General features: G+C 34.3%; 1 protein-coding gene and 1 pseudogene across 1 annotated transcript in view; one reads left to right on the forward strand and one right to left on the reverse strand.

Moving 5' to 3' along the window:
* Window positions 1–14,893, reverse strand: part of DNAI4 (dynein axonemal intermediate chain 4) — a 126,026-nt gene that overhangs the window by 43,343 nt on the left and 67,790 nt on the right. Inside the window, exons 7-8 of the mRNA XM_063105770.1 lie at window positions 14,569–14,724; window positions 1,659–1,853 (exon numbers count right to left, since the gene is read on the reverse strand). Coding sequence (XP_062961840.1) covers window positions 1,659–1,853; window positions 14,569–14,724 — 351 coding nt within the window. The remainder of the gene's footprint in view (window positions 1–1,658; window positions 1,854–14,568; window positions 14,725–14,893) is intronic.
* On the forward strand, window positions 3,615–5,385 carry LOC134383243 (lipid transferase CIDEC-like; annotated as a pseudogene).

The following is a 14,893-nucleotide window of genomic DNA, read 5'->3' on the forward strand; positions in this document are numbered from 1 at the left end:
TTCATATTCTCATTCATATGTAAAAGCTAAAAATAAATAAGTTGAACTTTTAGAAGTAGAGAGTAGATTTGTGATTACTAGGAGCTGGGGAGGGGAGAGAGAGGGAGGATAGTAAGAGGATGGTTAATGTACACAAAATTACAGCTAGATCGAAAAAAATAAGTTCTGGCGATGTACACTAGTGCTAGACATCTATAATTAACAAAAATTTACTGTATGTTCTCAAATGGCTAGAAAAGAGGAGCTCAAATGCTCTCATCACAAAGAAATGTTACATTTTTACAATGATAAATTTGTTAACTACCTTGATTTGATCATTACACAATATATACATGTACTGAAATATAACTCTTTAATCCATAAATATGTATAATCAGTTCTTTTTTATTTATTTATTTTTTTTGCAGCTGGCAAGTATAGGGATCCAAACCCTGACTTTGGTGTTATAAGGCCACACTCTAACCAACTGAGCTAACTAGCCAGAGCCATAAATATGTTCGATCAATATGTTTCAATTAAAAAATAAATTCTTTAAAAAATAAAAAATAAAATTTACATATATAATTAAAAATTTTAAATATCAACCTGATATGAGGAAAGGAACATGGTTTTCAATATTCTTCTAGATGTACACAGGGAAAAAGGTTTACAACCATTTGTCACACATAGTATTTTGTGATCTAATTTTTTGATGTAATCATATAGAAGATTAATTTTAACTTGAAGGATCAAGAAAGATTTTTTTAAAGGAGTTTCTCCGATCCATATTTGAAAGTTGTGAGTACAATGGGCAAAGATGGGTTGGGGCAAGGGTAGACTATAAAGCAAATTCCAGCTAAAGTTACTAAAGCAAGAAAGTTTAGGTTCTATTTGGGGATTACCAGCTAAGTCTAGAAATGGCTACCTTTTAGGGTCTCCAAAGTAATACAAAGATATAAAGTAGCCTATGGCCAGACTGCAAGTATCTTTTAAATGATACACTCTGAGGCTTATAATTTATTCTAGGCAATGGGAAAGAACCGAAGGTTTTTGAACAGTTAAGTGCCATGCTGTGTTTAGGATACATCAGCAAGATGGGATGGCATAGTGGAAAGAGAACTGTAACTTGGGATCAAAAGAACTTGGGTGAATGCCAAGCTTTGCCACTTACTATGTAACCTTACAAAGTTTCTATAGCTTTCATTCACTTCATTCATGTATTGAAAGGTTAAATTAGATAATCTCTAAAATCCTTTAAAATATTCTGTGAATGTGAGATGAGACTTGTAGCCATGAGAATAGAAAGAATGCCCCTACAATAAAATTAGGAGGTGGTGATAAAAGCCAGATCCTGGAAAGTGTCAATGACAGTGGAAAAGGAGGCTTGAATATGAGAGATACTGTAAAAGAAAGTAACTAATTGAATGCAGGAACAAGGGAGAAAAAAAGAGCCATAGATGCTTATGAAGTTTTGAATCTAAGGGACAACCTGCTTCTGTAAACTCCCAAGTCTGGACTCTACTGCTACTCACATGTTTAGTGCTGAAAGTTTTGTAAACATGTCCTCTGATTAGTAATAACCCAGTCTGGATATTACATTTAGAAATATGTAATAATATCATTTACATTTTTAAAATTATTTGTGTTTGTATAAATGTGATTTTAAAAAAAAAAAATACCTTTTAAAACAGGAAGCTGACGATAAGCTGCAAGTTTTGGCTGAAATACATTTTCCATTAGAACCCGTTCCATAAAAAATAAGTCCTGATGAAACTTGTCAGATTTTAATATTGCATCAGAATGGTCTTCCTCATCTTCATGGACTTTAGTCAGAATTACATTTTCTATATCCATTAGAGAACTAGCTTCACTATCTGTAAAATACAAACATGAAACAGTAATAAAATATCTGAATAATATTAGATAGTTCATGCTTTCTAAAGATTTTAAAGGTGACATTTAGTAATTTCTATTTGTTTTCCTACAGTTTCCAACATCTTCAATAGACATTTATTGAATATCTTTTACGTATCAAGGACATGAAAAATGCACATATATTATCTCATTTTGGAATTCTTAACCATCAAAAACGTACTGTTTTTAGAAGATAAGTGATGATAACCTCATGAGGTTATTTGTGTCTCTAATTTAAATTGAAATAAGATTATTATCAATCTTCAGGTAAAGATTTGGTCTGATAATTGCTTTATAGGAATCCTACACTACTGTATTAGTTTTCTATTGCTGCTGCAATAAATTACAGTGCTAAGACAATACAAATTTATCTTACGGTTCTGTAGGTTAGAGGTCTGACACAGGTGTCACTGAACTAAAACCAAGAAATTGATAGGGCTATGTTCCTTTCTGGAGGCTCTAAAAGAAGATTTGTTTCCTTGACTTTTCCATCTTCTAGGGGCCGCCCACAACCTTTCCTCCATCTTAAAAGATAGCAACATTACATCTCTCTGACCTTCTGTCATTACGTCTCTCTCCCAGACCACAGCTGGTAAAGGTCCTCCACTTTTAAGCACCCATGTGATTAGATTGGGTCCAATCAGATTATCCAGGATAATCTCCCCATCTGAAGATCCTTATTGTAATCACATTTGGACAATCACTTTTGCCACGTAAAGTAACATATTCACAGTTTCCAGGGATTGGGATGTGTACAAATTTGGGGGACTATTATTCTGTTTACCACACTACTTAGTAAACTCTTATTTTAAAACCTGAACGAAGGAAGGGCTAGCTGGTTAAGTGAATTGGTTAGAGCATAGTGCTGATAACATAAAGGTTCAGGGTTCAATCCCTATATCAGCCAGCTCCCTGGTCCCCCCACCAAAACAAACAAACAAAAAAAACCCAAAAAACTGGACTCCTACTTCCATGAAGATGGAATAGATGTACTTTTCCCTATTCCTCCTGCTAAATTCAACTGCAAACACTGGAAATTATATGGAAAACAAACATAAGGAGTCTTTGAAAGGAGATAGAAGGCAGAACAGATACAGTCCAGGAGACCCAAGGAACAACACAGGAGTGAGTTCCCTGGGTATTCTCTTTGCCTCATATATTTCAGACACAGGGCTAAAGAAGCTAGCAACCTGACAACACCAATGGGCACAGACAAAGAAAATCCCACAAAGAAACCTCCTCTCTCTAACCAAAGGATCAGGAAAGAAGTAGCCTTGAAAAAAAGAAAGATTTTAGATGACAACAATTCTACTTCAGCCAAAGACCACAGGGAAAAAAAAAAAAAGATATTCTCAAATGAAGGAATATTACAAGAATGTGTCTCTAAAAGAAATTTTCCCTGAGAATGGCTAAAGAAATATCCTAAAGAGGAAGAAAATGAGAAAAGAAATTTTGGAATACAAGAAACGAAAAAAGAATAACGGGAGAGTGAAAATATGTCTGAAATTGTGAAAATAACAATCTTATTTCCTTCTTGAGTTTTCTTAATTATGTTTGGTAGTTGAAGCAAAAATTATTACATGGCCCGATATAGTTCTAAATGTCTAAATGTTTAAATACCTAAATATTTAGAAGAAATATTTAAGGCAAACATTTTATAAACAGGAAAGGATAAAAGGACATAAAGAGAGGTAAAGTTTCTACACATTTGAACAGGTAAAATGTCGACATCGAGGGACTATGTATGCAATATGTACAGTAATCACTAAAAAGTTACACAGAGATAAACTCAAATATGCTCTAGATAAATTACAATGGAATTGTAAAAACTATTTGAGTAGCCATCAAGAAGCCAGGAAAAAGATAACAGAGAAACAAAAATAGAGAAAACAAATAATAGCAGATGAGGGATAACATATCAATAGTTAGATTAAATATCAATGTTCTATACCAACTTAAAGACTGAGATTGGCAAAGATTGGATTAAAAAACATGACAAATATATGATGTCTACAAGAAACTTATTTCAAATATACAATATAGATAGGTTAAAAGTAAAAGAATGGAAAAAGGTATCAGATGATATAGTTTGCATATGTTGCCTCCCTCCCACCCAAAGCTCATGTTGAAGTCTTATTCCCAATGTGGCAGTGTTGGGAGGTGTTTGTGTCACAGGGTCAGATCCCTCATGAATAGATTAATGCCCTCCCTGAAGGAGGGAGGAAAGTGAGTGAGTTCTTGCTCTATGAGTTCCCACGAGAGCTGGTACCTCCAGCTTCCTCTCTGTCTTGCTTCCTCTCGCCATATTATCTCCTTGTACCTGCCATCTGCCCTGCTATTTTCCTCCATGAGCAGAAGCATCCTGAGGCCTGCACCAGATGCAGCTGTCCCAGAATCATGAGCCAAATAAAACTTTTTTCTTTATAAATTACCAAGTTTCAGGTATTCTGTCAGAGCAACACTAAAACAGACTAACACATCAGCTAAACATTATCCAAAAGAATGCAGAAGAGGTATAGCAATATTAAGTAAAGTAGACTTCAGAGCGAAGAAAATTAGCAGAGACATACAGCAACATTATGTAATGATTGTACAAAGTGGGCATATGTAAATATGTAAAGCAAAATCTGATAGAACTGAAAGGAGAAATATACAAACCCAAAATTTAATAGAATAAAGAGACAGAAAATCAGGAAGGTTATAGACAAACTCAACAACATCATCAACTAGAAAGATCTACCTGACATTTAAATTAGGGTACCTCAAAAAGTTCATGGAAAAATTAAATTAAAAGATAATACAGAGGCAGCTTATCCTGACAATCCAACTGCCCCCAGGCATGTGGCAGTAGGCACCTCAGTGGTTACCCAGCAGCTGCTGTCGGAGCCCAGCCCAGTGGCCGCCTGCTGAGTGAGCACTGTGGATCACAGTGTGAGAAAAGGCATCATGGCTCATGATGCCCTGGTCTTGAGGACCTCCTCTGCAAGATCCAGGATGCCCTGATACTGGCAGACCAGCCCTTCTTCCTAGTGCTAGAGGAAGATGGCACAACTGTCAAGACAGGAGAGTATTTCCAAGCCTTGGCAGAGGATACAGTGTTTATGGTCCTCCAGAAGGGGCAGAAATGGCAACCCCCATCAGAACAGGTGACTAGATACCAACTCTCCCTCTCCCATGAGCCTGCCAAGAAGACTGATGTGGCCCACATAACCTTTTACCTGTACAAGCTGAACCCACAGGACTTCATTGACTGCCTGAACATGAAGGTGACTATAATACATACTCCTTTTCCTGTGATCTGCACTGCTATGGGCCAAGCACATCATGAAGGAAGCACCTCGCTGGGCCCTCTTCAGCATGCAGGTCATAGGCCACGTGTTGCTCGGCACCTCCTGTTACATGCAGCAGCTCCTTGATGGTACAGAGGAAGAGCAGCCCCCCAAAGGCAAGCCCTTATCCCTCATCCTGGCCTGTCTGAAGCTACTGCAATGAAGGCCCAAGTCTTTGGGGCCTTCCCCAGCCAGACTAGACTGGGGACCCCATGCTCAGCTGGTAGCACCTACAAGCCTGACAGCTGTAGAGCTTCTTACCTTCCCACACCTGTTTCACTACACAGGATCATGAATGAGGAAGCAGGAGGAAGAGCTGGAAACCTGGGGTGGGCCGACCAAATGAGAACTTCAGATTCTTGGCCTGGCCCAGCTCCTTCCTGCCAAAGTTAGCTTAGTTGATCAAGACTGGTCACCCGGAGGCCAAGTCATGAATGCAGTCTGCCTTTCATCAATCTGTCTTCACATGCTTCACATTCATGATACTCCTTACCTCGTGGGCCCCCCCATCCTGGAATACTCCTGAGTGAATTGTCAAGCCCACTAGTGTACAATATTAGAGAGTTTGCAATAAATCATTTATGCTGATAAAAAAAAGATAATATAAATCTTTTTATTAACTTTCTTAAGACCACCTGTATACTGCTCCCCCCAATGACAGCATAATACACATCCTGGGTCATAAAAAAAAGCCTTAACACATTTAAAAGAAAAGATATCATAATGTGTCAAGAAAAAAAAAAAGAAATAATAGTGTTTTCTCTAATCACAATGGAATCAAACCAGAAATCAATGATGGACAGATACAGAAAAATCTCTGAACACTGAAATCTAAATAATCCACAATTCAAAGAAAATAAAGTTCTCAAGGGAAATAAAAAATATGTTTAACTTAATGAAAATGAAAATGACATATCAAAAGTTGTGGAACACAGATAAAGCAGTGTGGAGAGGGAAATTTACAGCATTAAATGCATGTATTAGAAAAAAGGAAAAGTCTCAAATCAATAATCTAGTCTCCCAAATCCAGAACAAAGAAGAAAGGAGAAACAAAGAGCAAAATAAACTGAAAGCAATCAGAAGAAAGAAAATAGAAAAGGTAAGAGCAGAAATAAGTGAAATTGCAAATAGAAAAACAATAGAGAAAGTGAAATGAAGAGTTGATTCTTTGAGAAAAATGAATAAAATTGACAATCCTTCAGAAATATTGGCAAAGAAAAAAAGAGAGAAGAAACAAATTACAAAAATCAGATCTAAAATAGGAGATACTACAGACCTTGCAGACATCAAAAGGATAATAAGGGAATACTACAAACTACTATACATTACCTAAATTTAACAACTTAGATGAAATGAACTAATTACTTAAAAAACACAAAGTATTACAATTCATCCAATACAATATAATCTGAATACTAAAGAAATTGAATTTTTAATTTTAAAAACTCCCAAAAAAGAAATCACAGGCACAGATGGTTTCACTGGAGAATTCTACCAAACATTTAAAGAAAATTAACATCAATTCTACATACCTATTCCACAAAATGGAAGAGGAGGGAATACTTCCTATTTTATGAAACCAGTATAACAAAACCAGACAGAAAAGCACAAAGAAGAAAGGAAGCTATAGTACATATATCCCTCATCAATAGATACATAAAAATTCATAACAAAGTATTAGCAAACAGAATTTAACAATATGTAAAAAGAACTATTAAATACCTTGACCAATTAGAGTTTATTCTAGCATAGATTGTTTTAATATTCAAAAGAAAAATCATATGATCCTATCAATCAATGCAGAAAAATAATTTGACAAAATCCAACATCCACTCATGATCAAACAAACAACAAAAAAATACTTCTCAGAAAAATAGGAATAGAGAGGATGTTATGGACTGAATGTTGTATGCCTATAAACTCATATGCTGAAATCCTAACCCCCAATGTGATGGTGATTAGGAGCTGGGGCAGCTGGGACATAATTAAGACATGAGGTGAAGCCTTCATGAATGAGATTAATGGCCTAAAAAAGACACCCCCAGAGAGCCCTCTAGCTCTCTTTCTGCCATGTAAGAATACAAGAAGTCAGCAGTCTACAACCTGGAAGAGGGCTATTATGATTTTTATTGTTATATTTTTTTTTCTAATTTGGTCTTGAGCTTTCTCTGTCAATAGTAGCCATAAGCCAAGAAAGCACCTCACTAGGAGAGCCCTGACCAGGGAGAAAGTTAGGTTCAATTATGTTGGTCAGGTGAAACACAACAAGAAAGTAAACCCAAAATGCATGAAACAGAAGAAATTTATTACTCACAGGTCTCAGAGCTGTTATTGGTGCCAACAGGAGGCTGATGGGAAATCTGGAGGAGACAGGGAGCTCACAGCAGGTGGGGAACAAGAGAGGGGAGGGAGGACAATTGGGATTATGCCTTTATTAAGGTCCATGGGCATTATCCCTTAGGCTTTCCCATGGGGGTTGTGGATTGGCTAGCTTTAAGAAAATACACTTGAAGTGAGGAACTTATTTACATGACTCTGGTGTTGAACATTAGGTTTTATCATGGTCAGCAGCTGTGGGGTGTGTTGGATTTGAGGTCCTTAGGATGAAGAACAACTGGGCTATATTGCAAAAAAAACATGCAGGAAAGGTAAGATTTAACTAAGCCTAAAGTGATGGGGTAAAACTGAGTTTCAAACAATTTATGTTAGACCTAAAAATGGATGCCAAGGCAGTAACTATAATAAACGAAATTATCACAAGAATCCTCACCAGAACCCAGCCATGCTGGCATTCTGATCTTGAACTTCCAGACCCCAAAACCAGGAGGAATAACTTTCCATTGTTTATAAGCAAACCAGTCTATTGTATTTTGTTACAGCAGCCTGATCTGACTAAATTGGGATATTCCTCAACTTGATAAAGAGCATCTACAAAAAAACCTACAAAAAAACAAAAAACAAAAAACTACATTTAACATTGTACTTAATGATGGGATATCTGCTTACCTTGTCTCACCCATTTCTTTCCATGGAAACCACAATAAAGGCCCTTGTCCATGTTTCCCCCACCCCACACCAACTCCCTCTGCCTATTAACTAACCCAGGTATTTCCATGTGTAGCCCATAGTATGGCATGCATCCTCCTCTTGGGATCTGTGAGCATGTATAATAAGCTATCTTTTCAATGGCAATCATCTTCTGATATATTGGTTTTGCCATACCTGAATAATAATAAAACCAACATTTTAAAACAATGTTATCTACAAAAAACCCACTCTAAATATAAAGACACAGATAAATTAGAAGTGAAGGGATAGAGAAAGACATACCGTCCAAATATTAATCAAAAGAAGCTGGAGTAGCTATATTTAATTTCAGACAAAGCAGGTTTCAGAGCAAAGAAAATTATCATGATAAAGAGGGGCTTTACATAATGAAAAAGGGGTCAATTCTCCAAGAAGACACAGCAATTCTAAACATTTACAGAGCAAAAAAAAAAAACAACAAAAAAAACAAGTCTACAAAATATGTAAAGCCAAAAGTGATTAAGCAGAAAGGAGAAACAGACAAATCCATTATTATAGTTGGATATTTAACACCCCTTTATTATATCAGTAATTAATAGATCCAACAGGCAGAAAATTAATAAAGATACAATTGAATTGAATATCACCAACAATCAACTGAATCTAAATAACATTTATGGAGTACTTCATCCAACATCAACAAAATACACATTTTTCTCAAGCTCATATGGAGCAATTTGCCAAGACTGACTACATTCTGGGCCATAAAACACACTTCAACAAATTTAAAACAATAGGAATTATGTAAACTATGCTCTGCTCTCAGATCACAATGGAATTAAAATAGAATTCAATAACAAAAAGATAGCTGGACAATCTCAAAATATTTGGAGATCAAATAACACATTTATAAGTAACAAAGAGGTCAAAGAAGTCTCAGATGAAATTAAAAAATAATGTGAACTAGGGCCGAGCCCGTGGCGCACTCGGGAGAGTGCGGCGCTGGGAGTGCAGCGACGCTCCCGCCACGGGTTCGGATCCTATATAGGAATGGCCGGTGCACTCACTGGCTGAGTGCTGGTCACAAAAAAGACAAAAAAAATAAATAAATAATGTGAATTAAATAAAAAGGAAAACAAAGCAAATCAAAATTTGTGAGATGCAGCAAAAAACAGTGCTTAGAAGGAAATTTATAGCATTAAATGCATATATTAGAAAAGAAGAAAGTCCTAATATCAGTAATCTAAGCTTCCACATTAGGACATTAGAGAAAGAAAAGTAACATAATCCTAAAACTATCAGGAAAAAGAAAATAACAAAAATTAGAGCAAAAATCGATAAAATTGAAAATAGAAAATCATTACAGAAAATTAATGAAACCAAAAGTTGGTTCTTTGAAAATACCAATAAAATTAATAATTTTTAACCAGGCTAACCAAGAAAAAAAGATACATACAATTGCCTGTATGAGAAATAGAAGTATCATCACTACTTATGCCATCAACCTAAATAACTAATAAGGAAATTGTGTGAACAATTTTCTGCCCACAAAGTTTATAACTTAGATGAAATGAAACAATTCCTTGAAAGACACAAACTACTAAAACTCACACAAGGAGAAATGGATTACCTGAATAGGCTCGGATCTATTAAAGAAATTGAGTCAATAATTAATAACCTTCCAAAATAGAAAGCATCAGGTCCAGATGGCTTCAGTGATGAATTCTAACAAATATTTAAGACAAAAATATATCATTTTTACATAGTCTATTCTAGAATATAGGTGAAGAGAGAACATTTTTCATCTTATTTCATTAGGCTAGCATTACCTGAATACCAAAACCAGATGAAGGTATTACAAAAAAGAAAAATTAAAGAACAATTTCTTGCATGAAAATAATGCAAAAGTCCTCAACAAAATATTAGCAAATAGAATCCAACAATTTATAAAAAGAATTGAACAACATGACCAAATGAGTTTTTCCAGGTATGCAAAGCTCGTTCAACATTTGAAAACTGCTAATGAAATCCATCTGATCAACAAGCTAAAGAATAACAATCATATCATAACAATAGATGCATAAAAAGCATTTGACAAAATCTAACACATATGCATGATAAAAACTCCCAGAAAACTAGGAATAGAGGGGAACATCCTCAAGCTGATGAAGAACACATACCAAAAAACCCTACAACTAACACCATACATAATGGTAAGAAACTGAAAATCTTCTCCCCAAGATCAGGAATAAGGCTAGGATATCCCTTCTCACAACTATTCAACATAGTACTAGAAGTTCTAGCTCCTAATACAAAAAGACAAGAAAAGGAAATAAAAGTTATACAGCCTGAGGAAAAAAAAAAAACTTTCTTTGCAGATGACATGACTATCAATGTAGAAAATTCCAAAGAATCATCAAAAAAACTCCTAGGACTAAAAAGCAATTTGAGCAAAGTCACAGGATATAAGGCTAATATACAAAGTCAATTGTTTCTTATAATCCAGCAATGAACAACTGGAATTTGAAATTAAATCCACAATACCATTTATATTAGCACCAAGAATTAGTTAGGCATAAATCTAACAAAATATGTATAGAATCTTTATAGGAAAACTATGAAGGTCTGATGAAAAAAAAATCAAAGATAAATAAATTTTCATGGATAGAAAGATTTAATATTGTTAAGGTATCAATCCTTCCCAACTTGATCTACACATTCAATACAATCTCAATGAAAATCCTAGCAAGTTATTTTGCAGATATCAATAAACTTTTTCTAAAGTTTATATGAAAAGGAAAAAGACCTAGAATAGCCAACACAATACTAAAGAACAAAGTTGGAGAACTGACATTACCTGATTTTAAGAATTACTATAAAGCTACAGTTAATCAAGACATTATAGTATTAGTGAAATAACAGACAAATTGATCAATAGAAGAGAATAGAGAGCCCAGAAATAAACCCACATGAATACAGTTAACTGATATCTGACAAAAGATCAAAGCAATTGGACAACTGGACATCCATATGCAAAAAAATTAGTCTAGACACAAAACTTACACCATTCACAAAACTGAGTGGACCTTAGACCTAGATGTAAAATGCAAAACCATAAAATTTCTAGAAAACAACATAGGAAAAAATGGTGGTAAGTTTTTAGATGCAACATCAAAAACACACTCCAAAAAAGCAAAAAATTGATAAATTGGACTTTATTAAAATTGAAAACTTCTGGTCTGTGAAAAACCCTGTTGAGAAAATGAAGATAAAAGCCGTAGACTGGCAGAAAATATTTGCAAAACATGTATCTGGTAAGGAACTTATATCCAAATCATACACAGAACCCTTAAAACTCAATAATAAGAAAACAAACAGCCAAATTTTAAAAAGAGCAAAAGCTTCACATAGATACCTCACCAAAGAAGACATAAAGATGCTCAACATCATATGTCATATGGAATTGCAAATTAAAATGAGATGCCATTACAAACCTATTAGAATGTCTAAAAACAAACAAACAAAAACAAACAAAAAACAGTACCAAATGCTGACAAGTTTGAAGACCAACAGAAATGCTCACTCATTGCTGGTGGAATGCAAAACGGTACAACCACTTTGGAAGAGAGTTTGGTAGTTTCTTAAAAGGCTAGACATACTCTTTCTTACTATACAGTCCAGCAATTGAGCTCCTAGGTATTTATCCAAATGAGCTGAAATCGTATGTCCACACAGAAACCTGTATACAAATGTTTATAACAGCTTTGTTTATAATCACCAAAAACCAAAAGCAACCAAGATGTTCTTTGACAAGTGAATACATAAGCAAATGTTGGTACATCCATCCAATGGCATATTATTATTCAGCTATAAAAATAAATGAGCTGTCAAACCATAAAAAAAAAAAAGAAAGAAACATGGAGGAGCCTTAAATGCATATTGTACAGTAAAAGAAGCCAGCCTGAAAAGGCTACATATTGTATGATCCCAAGTATATGACAATTTGGAAAAGGCAAAACTATAGAGACAATAAATTTTAAAATATTAGTGATAATCAGGGTTACAGGAAGAAGGGGAAAAGACAAACAGGTGGAACATGGCAATATTTAGGGCAGGGAAATTATTCTGTATGAAACTGTAATGGTGGAAACATGTCATTATGCATTTGTCAAAACACATAGAACTGTACAACACAAAGAATGAACCTTAATGTAAACTATGGATTTTAGTTAATAATATATCAATATTGCTTCACCAATTGTAACAAATGTACCACACTAATGTAAGATATTAATAATAGAGGACACTGTGCACTGTAAGTGGAGGGATGTGGAGATTATATGCATCTATCAGTACTATCTGCTCAATTTTCTCCGTGAAATATGGTCTTACATTCAAAGATGAAAATTATGGGACTTTTCCTCTTGAATATGATAAAATAAAATCTGTACATTCAAAGTTTAAATGGAATTAGAAACATTTCTCAAACCAAATATGGACCATATTTAATTTTTCTCTTATTTTAATTTTGTATTTTTACCTTAAAATCTCAGTTAAAAGGGACCTTAGAGGTGATCTATTCCTAGTTTTCGTCTGAATTTCCTTTACATTCTCCATAAACCTGATTATTCAGCTCTGTTGCCTATTTTTTTCTATTTTTTATTTTCTCCCTTTTCCTAGTTCTGTTTTCCCCATGCCCCTGACTGGCCATAATACTAAAATATCTTTTTTTTTTAATTTTAGTTATTAAATATGGTTTTATTACCGCCTTTTGCTTTTAGAAGCATACCCATACACACACAAAATAAAACACTCACAAATTGAGACTTATTTTTCTTTTGGAACTTTGCACTTGCACTCTTTTGTGGTTCGATGGCCTTAATGAGTGTGGGGTACACATATCCAATGTGAAGTTCCAATGTAGTTTTAAGTCTAAGGTTGGATTTTCCTGAGCAGTATTTGGTAGCTTCTAAAAGTAAACCTGTTGTATGGACATTCACACTTAAGCCACAAAAATAATATTTCTTTAGTGATAACTAATAATTCATTCTTCCCTTTCATTGTTCTTTGGGAAAACGAACTGGTCTTCATTATAAACAACTTTCAATAAAACATAGCTATAGTCTACATAACTGTGAATATGATTAAAGAAACAAGAGATTATAGGTCATAGAGAAATAAATCATGAGGACACCTCAAAAGATCCTTAGTCATCAAACTATGGGCATAGATTTGAAGAGAACATTAAACAAGGTCGTGTGGATCTATTAGTCTCCTAAGAAAATGTAGTCAAATACAAATAAGGTAATTGTTTTCTGGAATTTATTGCTCTCTTTAAACTTTATATTTCAAAATATTTAAGGATTTACTGAACTTTTAAATAGTACATTTGTCTTTGGGTAAAATTAGTGAAAGTAGAAACATTTCAGTTTAATTACAAAAATTTGCCAAAACTTCACAAAAACATGTCAGGTTACAGTCACAGTACTCTGAAACGAGGACTATAATACAAATGTAGTAATATAATTTATAAGAAAAAGACATAAAACTTCACAATAGGAAGAGTAAAATTAGATAATCACAAAATATTCAGAAGTGGAACTTATCAAATATCTTATAGCTGGACTTTGTAAAAATTCTTCCATGTTGCCAGGTACATCTGGAAAGTTGCAATTCTGTGTTGGTTGACTTATAACATTTTACCTTAAAACTTAAGTTGTAATGCAAGGTTTCTTAACCTTGGCAGTACAGTATTGACATTTTTGGGTTGGATAATTCTTTGTTGAAGGGGCTGTCCTGTGCACTGAAAGATTTTTAGCAGTATCCCTGGCAACTACCCACAAGATGTCCCTTATAGTTATGACAACGAAAAATGTCCCCAGACATTGCCAAACGTACCCCGGGAAGGTAAAATAATTTCCTTCCCCTTCCCCCAATTAAGAGCTACTGTTAATTTATCTCCATTTTAAGCAGTCATAGAGCTAGTATATATTCTTTTTCTGGTAGGTTATTTAATCTACAGAAAGAAAGTGAAATTAAAATGATGGAACTCACATATATGAAAGAGAGCTTAAGAGCAAGTAAAAAAGCACTAGAAAAAGACAGAAACTTTGAAAACTCTTGACAGATGTTCAAGAAAAAATAAATTTCTCAGTTCAGAATTCAAGACAATGTGAAAGAGTAACAGCACTATTTCTGGGTAAAAGTTGTAGTTTTCATGTTCCATCAGAAAGAAAACATCGCAACTGTCAAAAAAGAATTTATTTAAAATGTCCCATGACAGCATCATTCCAAAAAACTGAAACAAATGAAATCTTACTTTTTTCTATAGTATTCCCTGACCATCTTTGGTTCCGATCTTTAGGAAGTACACTTGCTTTACTACTTAATTCAACTGCAGATTTTCTTACTGGTAAAGATGAAAGTTCCACAGCATTATAAGAATCATACAAATCCCAGACAGTGGACATTATGCCTAAATAAAGAGACAGAAAGGTAAAAATTATTTTAAACCAAATTCCAATATTTTAGCTTTATGCACTCTAGTTACAGCAAAATCTAAGATGAGAATATCTACTGTTTATTTAAAAAACATACTATCGTTTTACAACAATGGCAGGAAATGGATAAAGATGACAAAGAAA

This window comes from Cynocephalus volans, chromosome 8, assembly GCF_027409185.1.
Source record: "Cynocephalus volans isolate mCynVol1 chromosome 8, mCynVol1.pri, whole genome shotgun sequence".
Lineage (NCBI taxonomy): Eukaryota > Metazoa > Chordata > Mammalia > Dermoptera > Cynocephalidae > Cynocephalus > Cynocephalus volans.